The sequence below is a fragment of the Mangifera indica genome, chromosome 1 (assembly GCF_011075055.1).
Source record: "Mangifera indica cultivar Alphonso chromosome 1, CATAS_Mindica_2.1, whole genome shotgun sequence".
Lineage (NCBI taxonomy): Eukaryota > Viridiplantae > Streptophyta > Magnoliopsida > Sapindales > Anacardiaceae > Mangifera > Mangifera indica.
This window is the reverse complement of record NC_058137.1, coordinates 19,179,635-19,189,239: the sequence shown is the minus strand read 5'-3', so window position 1 is coordinate 19,189,239 and position 9,605 is coordinate 19,179,635. Positions and strand designations below refer to the sequence as shown.

The window sequence follows — 9,605 nt, the reverse complement described above, 5'->3', positions numbered from 1 at the left end:
TGCACCGTGAATCTCTGGCACACTCATGCCTGAATGTGTCATGTCCGTGTCAAAACCCTAGAAAGTAACATTCACCTTATTTACAAGTATAAGGACAAGTTAGGTGACCGTAAGGATTCATAAAGGATTAGATTCAAAAACATAGTCATAATTGTGTACATAGATGGTTACAAGTTATGTTGTAAGCCAGTTGATAAGATCTCTCGGTTTGTAGTAGTGGATGTTGAGTTAACTTGATAGACAATGATGATGTAAGCAACATTTGAGACGAGCGTCCCTTTAGACCATTTCCACGGGGGAGGTAAGCGACACCTAAGATGGTGTTCATCCCAATTATAGATGTAAAAGGCATTTGAGATGAGTGTTCAATCCGACATACATGGATGTAAAAGGTTTTTGTGATGGATGCCCATTCCAACATGAAGGCATAGAAGACACCTAGGACTCGATCAAATTCATCTGGGACACGTACGATAGTGAAACTTTATCGAGGATATTTATAAAGAGCACCAAACTTATTGTGAATGTCTACTGAGAGTTACAACTCATGTGTTCTTGGTTTTGCAAGTAGATGAAACAGTGGGGCAAGTGGGGAAACAAGCAAAACAACACACTAAGCTATGTGCTCAACTATACTTATGCATTTGAGTTAGATTTCTTAGATTAAATGTACATTAAGATTTACAATAATGTTTTTGTATTATTTCCGTAAAAACATCTGTTGACATGTTTTTCATTAATAACAAATGCATGATGTTCTTTTATTAATTTATATTGACAATATATTTTCATATTAATTAAAACTAGATAACATGTCATTTCGGTATTTTGACCGTTTGACACAAATACCTAGAGTGAGATGTTACATTATATTTTGCTTCTAATTATAGTTTGGTCTACACATAGATGTGTTCTATGTTATACTTCTACTTGTGTCTTATGTCGCTTAGATATACGTGTGATGCTTATGCATCCTCTTTTTTGAATAATTCTGTAATTTTGTCATGATTTTGTGACCAAATTTCAAATTATTAATATTTGACTATGATAAATTAAAGGTATGAAGAGTATCGGGTCATGTTGCACGTAATTATTCGTGCAATTGAAATAATGTATATACTGCTAGATTAGGATACACTATTAGAACCTGAAAATGGAATTATAATGGTTTGATTTTGAATGAATGCATGATTATGTCATTTATGATGGACTGTTCATATAAGAAGATTATTTTTGCATATTAGTGCATAGAAATACTTACGATTATACGTCCATTCAATTTTATTGACCGTCTTGAAATGAATATTATGATTATTGAATCAAATTTTTATATAAATATGATCGAACTCAAGATTAGACATAAAATATTGTTTTCCACTCCACTGCTAATAAAGGAAAGGTCGTTTACCAAATCACTGACTGCAACATGCTTCTTTGAGGTAAAATCCAAGGAGGCTAAGCTAATAACATTTTTCTCATAAATTATACATTATGTTACACCATTCCAATCTGCAATATTTCTTGTCATCAAAACAACCAATACGCACCTACAACTTCAATACAAAACAAAACTGTGGATCATCATTTATGAACTCCACTCATGAAAGCTCCACCAAAACAGAACAAAGTAAATTTACCTCATCATCAATGAGGCACTGTGTTTTTGGCTCACAACCCAAAACTGTACCAAGAAACAACTTTCACCCACACTGCATAGGCAAACACAAGAGGTATTTTTAAGGAGGATAGGACATACTTTATTAAAGACTGAACTCTTCTGTTTGCACTTTTTGATCTTGATGTGTGTTTTTTTCCAAGTATTCTTCTTCAATAGTTTCCTTGAGGATGAACAACCTTTGGATAACTACTGGTTGAGCCATCTGCTTAGCTTCCCTAATGTCAGTTTCTTCCTTGTTCAGATGGTACGCATCAAGCATTATTGTAATCCATTTATGCAGCTCCTTGGGAGTGCTGCTCCAACAGGAATAAAAACAAAAATATAATGTTGTAATACTACAAAGACGTGAGTGTCAATTTTGAAAATCACCAAAAAATTGCAATTATAATTTGAAGAAGAAAGGGGCTTCCTTACGTGTATAATGCCTTAAGGTCTTTGGCTTCAGGTTCACTGCCAGGTGAAAAAGCTGTTGCCAATGCTGAGAATCGTTCTTCAGGGTCTGTGATGTTTAGTAAATACTTGAGTAATTTTATTTCCTTGGGCGCAATGCTCCTAAGACTGCTCTTTGTGGCTTTGTATAGGCAATACATAATGTCTTTAACCTGCACTTACATGACCAAGCAAAATGTGAATAACAAAAAAAATATCCCTTACAAATTTGTGAAGCCAAAACAATGAGTAGGTTCAAACAGAAAGCCAATGCTCAACATCATGAAAAAAGGTTTCAAGGGGATTTGGTATCTATATCATAAACAAACAAAATCAAGCAAAACTAGATGCTAGTACCTAAAAAAAGTTTCCAAATGCTTGAATCAACATAAGTCTCATGAAGTCACTGCTGATTTATGCTCAAATTCACAGCAGCAGGGGCACGTCAACATAGCATTAATTAAAGATGGATATCAATACCTCGTTCTTCATAGTTGTGGATTCTTTTGCAGAAGCCCAAGCACTATTAATCAGTAAAATCAATGAAGAGTCAAGTTCCTTTGCCTTGGCAAGGCTTTTGATCTTATCACAAGCCACATCTATAGATGGAGAGTTGAGGATATCATCAAATTTTGCCTGGGCAGCATCTAGTGTATCCACACTTTCCAGTGTGTTATCGTAAGCACTGACGGCAGACAAACATCTGGTTGCCAGTCTGGACACAGCTGCTCAATCCAATGAAAAGATAGAGATTAAACTTCTTTTTGTGACATTCCAAAAATAAAAACTGGGGTAAATGGAACCCCAGTTTTTTTCATTATACTAGTAAATTTCTACTGCTGTACTGTAAGTGCTACTTAAACCCTGGCTTCTCAAAACAGATTATGGATTAATGCAGTCCACACAAGGATGCTGGAAGAGTGGCATATCAGGTTTAAAGGTTGTTTCAGGCCATTCTTCCGGTTATGGTTGTTATTGTGAAGCCAAATCATAAAGTATGTCAAATTCATTCCTACAGCATTGCAGGTTTTAACACTATTAAATTTTAAGTCTTATTCCAGAGTATGACATATTTTAAGTTGACAATATGTATGCTTAACTACTAATACTAATACAATAATATACTAACTGAAAGATTTTAAAAAAAAAAAAAACCTTCAAATATAGATATCTTAGTAAACTTGATAGAATATCAACAATCTGTTGCATGAACTCTTTATTCATAAAAATTCACACAAGATGGACACCAGATGATACAACAATAAATACAAGATCTAAGAATATAGAAACTAAAAGAAAAGTCAAGAATTATATAAAAGCTAAAAAAACTTCACTAATTGCTATACTTCCACAAGCATAAGAGAAATCATATCAAAAGAGGCACTTTCACAGCATATTTATGTCAACAATTCATCATATTCCATTAAACTAACCCAATTATTGGATCATAAATTCTCAATCGATTACCATCACGATCTTCCAGACTGTCATTGGATTCTGAAAATAGAATCAGGTAGCGGAAAAAATCCCCTGTAAAGTCTTTGCGTCGCCTCGCAACTACTGCATTTATGTCAGTAGGGTTGTCTTTTATCTCCTTAAGAAGATCACTATGCCTTTCCATTTCATCATCAATCTGCAATGCTTGGTACCGATTACTCAAAACCGGAAGATACAAACCCAAAAGAGTTCACAACTTCAATCTTATATCCTTCACTTGCTAAAATGACAAAAAGTAGCAAGAGAAATGACATTAAGTTTGAAGAGGTTCACAATCATGCAAAAACAAAATTACACAGCAAAAGATTATCGCAATGCCTTTAATAAATTTATGTGCAGCAATTAAAAAAAAAAAAAAATCAGTTAATGAAATGACTGAATATTTAAGGAAATTTGTCGTACCTTCTTCACTTTGCTAGCCAGGGTGACCAATTTTTCCCTCATAGTAGGATTGGTTTCCTCGTCTGCCCGTGTTTGACACCGGTTATAAAAGCTCTCTCTATACTTGTTCCACTCTTCTCTAAACAACAAATACTTTCTCCATTCTTTAACTCTAGGCTTCTCATTCAAGAACACATCAATCATCTTATCACAAAATTGAGTTAAAGTGTAACCCTTAGCAACTTCCTTTTCTATCTGCTCCTCCCCCACTTCAGCATTAGCCACGCTAGATACATTAGTACCTAAAAGAACAATTTTTTTCATCAGAGATTCTCATAAACAAGAATCCAATAAGCCCCATATAAGCAAATGCTCTACTTTGTCCTTGGTTTTCGTGGGTATAAAAAACCCACTACGAAAGCGCCAAATTTTGGAAATTTCTAACATTGTATACAAGAAATCAATAACAGCAATCACATGCTTCGGATACAAACGTAGAAAGCTAAATATTCCATGAACCAAACATTGAAAAGAAATCAACACGAGAAAAATGAAGCAAAACTCACTGAAATTTTGGTTAGAGCGATGAGTCTTTGGTTTGGAGCAGTAAGTTGGCTGCCTAGTTTTGAGGTTGGAAGAGGAAGAGGAAGTGAAAGGAAGTATGGGCGTTGTTAAAGATGAATATTCACAAAAAGGAAAGAGAAGAGGGCGGTGGTTGCTGTCGGTGTTAAAGAGAGATGGTTTAGTGGTGGAAATTGATAACTTAGAACTTAAAAGATTGGCCATGGCGTTACTCGGCTGTTGAGCAGAGAAGATATCCAAATGATAAAGCAAAGAGTAACCTACTGTGCTCAAATTTCACCAGACCAGAGGATAAAATTATTAGTTGACGAAACCGACGTTTGTTTTTTGTTCAGGCTTTCTAGGATTTTGTTTTAAAAATATATATATTTTGAAAATTAATTTATGTAATATAATCTAAATACAGTTTACTCCAATCTACTTGATTATCTTTTAATTAATGTGATGTGGATACATTATTAATAATAGAAATGTTTTAATTGTAATAATATTGGTTAAATCTGATTTAGGGCTAAATTGGATTGGTTTATTTCCTTCAATTCTCATGAGTAACTATACCTAATTTTGAGAAATGACTAGAAAAAACACTAATTCTAATAACAAGAACCCTACTACTGATTTCCTACTCTTTTTCCACTTTGAATCTTCCTCACTTTGCCTACCTTCTTTTATTCTTGCACCATTCTAATCCTACCGTAAATCACAATCTATGTAAATTCATAATTCCTCATTATAAAAGTATTTAAAATATTTTTTAATACCTAATATTCCACAATTCATATGTCATACTCTTGTCAAAGAGGAAATGAGGAAATTGCTCTTGAATGTCTGTGAGTACATCCCAACAAGTCTCAAAATAGGGCAAGCTATGCCATTTGATAAGAAATTCATACTTACCATTATCAGCAAAATAGACAATTGAAACATCGTCAAGTTGCAATTCTGATTCCATATTAATTTTTAAGGAAGGTAAAAATAGTTGAATTTAGATAGATTTACCCATAACTAATATAACTTGTGAAACATGAAAAAATGAGTCGAATTCGTGTAGTAAGTGAAAACTCTAGTCAATAGGCAATCTCCCTCATTTGGTCAACCACTTGATATGGTCCAAATATAGGCTAAACTTTTAATTAGAACGTTTAGCCCATTAAAGAAATCGGTGATATTGAATCTTCAGATATCCCCAAGTCCCTATTGAAAATTAAACTTTCCTGTTGTGATGATCTTGCCCTACACAAATAACCTTCAATTCATCCAAAATCATATTGTGTACTTTAATTTGCACATTGACTTCTTCCACAAACTCTAAATGGTGTTATTCCAGATAAACTATGAAATGTGGTATTCAACTAATATTCTACCTAATTGAGCCTTTTAAGTAATTGTCTAGAACGAGCCCTTAAAAGGAAATGTCAGTAAGCTTCTAAACTTTGATTGACCACTTTTATATGGTCATTTGTTTGGTGATGGTATACAAACCAAACTTGAGAGTAATACCATACAATTTAAACAATTCCACCCAAAATTGGCTCACAGATAAGTGATCATTGTTAGATACAATAGTACGAGAAAACCCATGTAAGCAAACAACTTCTTTCATAAAAAATTTGACAACCTTTCTTGTAGTAAATATGTGGCATAAAGGAAGTGGAAAATTTTAGTAAGTTTATCCATCACAACTAGGACAATATTTACTTTTTTAAAGTTGCACAACCTAGAAATAAAGTCTAGTGAAATATTCTCCCAAACTTGGGGAGGAATCGACAATAATTGAAATACTTGGGCTAAGCTCAATGATTGATACTTGTTTCGTTATCATGTTTTACAACTAGCAATAAAATCCTTTATGTCTTCTTAAGACTTTCCAATTAGAGCACTTACAAAATTCTTTGATAAGTCCAAAAAACTCTTTAATGACCTCTATTGATGTGATTTTTCTTCACTAATCAGTCTACGCATTTAAGGATCTTGCACAAGTTAGACTATGATAATAATTATTAGAACATGATAAGACTCTTGTGTATACTATGATACAACGTGAATGTAAGAGAATACAATAAAACATAATAAGACAATATTTTTAACGTGATTTAACTTAATGGTTGAAATGCCTATGCCTATGATATGGGTATTAGTTGATGTGTATTTAATAAAGGATAAATGCAACAAATGATATGTGTACTAGTGTGTCTATAGATAATACGTAGTCTCATGAGATATGTCCTTAGTCCTACACCTCTTCTTCTTCTAAGTAGTCTTTTATATTTATAGGATGAATGAGGAGAACTTACATTCAAATTAGGACAATCAAGCAACTCCTAATTCGAATATGTATATAAGGATTAATTCACTTTCTAATTGAATTTATACACACATACACACACAAAATATCAGATATATCTAAATTGGGCAATTAAAGATAACTTCCTTTTGTTGTCATGGGTAAGAAATAGGAAAATCTTTATAATAGATTTTGAATAAAATTCTTGCCAAATAGAGGTCTTCCTGGTGTCTTAAGCTAGAATATCTTCACACATCTTTTGTCATTTATCAAATAGAAAATAGCTAGTCTGATGTCTAATATCTTGTCATAGTTCCTTCAAAGAAACACTTTCAAAGAAAAATTTTGTGAGGTAGAGAATATCATATGTATAATCATTGTCACTCAATTATTGGAGTATAAAAAGAACTTATAGAACTTTGGTTTTTATTCTTCTTGTATAAGTTATTACCACTTGGAGATTACCATATTTTTGTGATAAGGAAATGATAGTTGACATCATTATGACTTTGTATGTTTTGAGATGCACACCAATCATATCATTCCACTTCTTCACAAAATGTTATTGGTTGTGTCTTGTATACATTATGGGATGGTCGACACATGTTTGAAGGTTGGATTGAACAACTTGAATTGATTATTATTTGCTCCCTTATTTTGGCTATTAAAGGAGAGGAAAGTTGGCTGAAGTCCCACAATTAACAGAGTCTTCTTCTCTTGCAATCTCTTTGGGTATTCTGATAGTCTTTCTTTCTTATTGATTGGAGGAATATCATCACTCTCAATCATGAAGATTCTGAAGTGCTATATTTTCTTTGTACAAGTGAGACTAGAGATTCTCGTTTGGACATGGCAAATAAGGGAAGTTTAGAGTTTAAGCTTACTCAAAAGGGAGAGGGACTGGTGGATGAGTTTCATTGTGGCTTTCTATATAAGTTAACAAAGGACCTAGTTAATAAAACACGAATTATTTGCCTTTTCATTTGCGTTGTCATTTAATTTGAGTTTTAAACATGTTGATATGAATTTTTAAACCAAAACAAATTAAAAACGTATTTTATATGTTTCTTATATTAAACGTATATTTAATTACCTTTTTTATGTTTACCTTTTTTTTATTTTTTAAAGGAAATCTAAAACGACATTGTTTCATTTGTTAATCCTAAAGTACAAAAGTGTTCCTTGCATTTTCAATGAACTACCATAATGTTATAACTATAAAAAACAAAAAAAGACCAAATTTTTTTTTTTATTCCCCAACCCCCCTCCCTTAGATGATTCTCATTCCAATCGTCCAACGAAACACCTAAACCTTCTTCTTCAATCTGAAGATTGTTGTTGTCACAGGCTAGTATTAAGGAATTCCAACCAAATTAGGTTCTTATCTTCTAGTTCCAGGCTCCACTTGTGTTTTCGTCAAGTAAACTTTTCTTTTTTGACTTTACAACATTCTAGTTCACATAAACTATTGTCTATTTTTTATTTGTTCATAAACTTGTGTTCTCTAATCAAAATAATTAGTAATGTCATTATGGTGGTGACAAAGTTGGCTCTTGAAAGAGAAATAAACGTTTGAAAGAAAAACACAATTGAAGGAAAATGTTATAGTACAGTTGTATAGGTAGTTGAGATGGTTAGCATTCCACAATGTTTTCCAACCATATATACGTAGCACCCAAATTTTGGAGATTTGGAAGATATTGTATGTTGCTCACATGGTCTTTTGTTGCATAAGACAAAAAATGTTTTTTGTACAAGGATGAAAATATGTATAGATTTAAAGAAAAAATGAAAAAAAAAAGTATTCTAGAAAAGCATTTCCAAAAAGAAAGTTGTAAAAGGGCGCTAAACCATAACTTGAGGGGTGGTGAGGACCACTTGACTTGTTTTCTGAAATGGATTACACTTGCCAAGCACATAGAAGATTAATTGAAATTAAATAAATATAATCAAGAACTTGTTATACTTGCTTTATGAGGATCACTTTTGGGATTCGACTTATAATATTATTATATTAGTTTATATTATTAGTAAAAGCAGTTTGATAAATTAGGACTTGTATGAAATATATATATATATATATATATATATATATATATATATATATATATATATATATATGAGAAAAATCTTTGTTTGTTTGCTTTGTTTTGCAAATTCAATTTTTTTTAAATGCAGATATTGTGCAAAATAAAGAAAAAATTTGAAAGCATGTCGAAGAGCTTAAGGGAAAAAAATGGAATTGTAAAACTTGTGAAAAAGTTTTTAGTAGTGAGACTTTTATAATTAAAACATATTTATTAGGAATAACTAATTGTGATGTTGGTATTTGTGGTAAAATCAATCTCGAGACATAAACATATGCATTCATAGCTATGTTTGGAGGTAATAAAAGATAAAAAACTTCAACTTGTTTTACTTTTACTTTAAACTCTAATGTTCATTAGTAAGAATTAAATTCACCATCTTTTAAAGGAGGTCAAAGACATTAATGTCAAGTATCTTTACTAGAACAAATGGATAAGAAAATAGATAAGGATTTTGTTGATCAAATGCTTGCTAAACATTTTGTGGTAAACAATATTGCTCTTGATATTGTTCAAACTAGTGTTTTTAATGATTTTGTAAAGGCAGTGGCTAAATATGATACAACATACAAGCTTTTATCTTATTCAACACTTTGAACTAAGTTAATTCTAGAATCTGGAAGAAGTGTTGATGAGTATGTTGCTATGGTGAAACATTCTTTGGTTA

The 9,605-nt window shown here is 32.1% G+C and overlaps 1 protein-coding gene across 5 annotated transcripts; it reads right to left on the bottom strand.

Moving 5' to 3' along the window:
- Window positions 1-1,456: 1,456 nt before the first annotated feature.
- Window positions 1,457-4,881, bottom strand: LOC123208649 (uncharacterized protein At4g37920). 5 transcript variants are annotated; one of them, XM_044626187.1, is made up of 8 exons: window positions 4,552-4,881; window positions 4,007-4,287; window positions 3,575-3,740; window positions 2,588-2,832; window positions 2,093-2,280; window positions 1,757-1,971; window positions 1,638-1,681; window positions 1,457-1,553 (listed from the first exon to the last, which is right to left on the bottom strand). In XM_044626187.1, exons 1-6 carry the CDS (start codon window positions 4,769-4,771, stop codon window positions 1,761-1,763), a joined length of 1,311 nt encoding a protein of 436 aa, XP_044482122.1. In that variant the 5' UTR covers window positions 4,772-4,881; the 3' UTR covers window positions 1,457-1,553; window positions 1,638-1,681; window positions 1,757-1,760. The 5 variants fall into 5 exon arrangements, with proteins under 5 accessions (XP_044482122.1, XP_044482127.1, XP_044482114.1 ...); XM_044626192.1 differs by having other exon boundaries at window positions 1,457-1,547; XM_044626179.1 differs by having other exon boundaries at window positions 1,457-1,681.
- Between the last annotated feature and the right edge of the window lie 4,724 nt (window positions 4,882-9,605).

Coding starts and splice junctions, on each gene's coding strand:
- LOC123208649 (XM_044626174.1), bottom strand. CDS start 4,771: ATGGCCAATCTTTTAAGTTCTAAGTTATCAATTTCCACCACTAAACCA. Junction 2,833..3,574: donor CAGTCTGGAAGATCGTGATG/GTAATCGATTGA, acceptor TGGATTGAGCAG/CTGTGTCCAGACTGGCAACC. Junction 2,281..2,587: donor CCACAACTATGAAGAACGAG/GTATTGATATCC, acceptor ATGTAAGTGCAG/GTTAAAGACATTATGTATTG.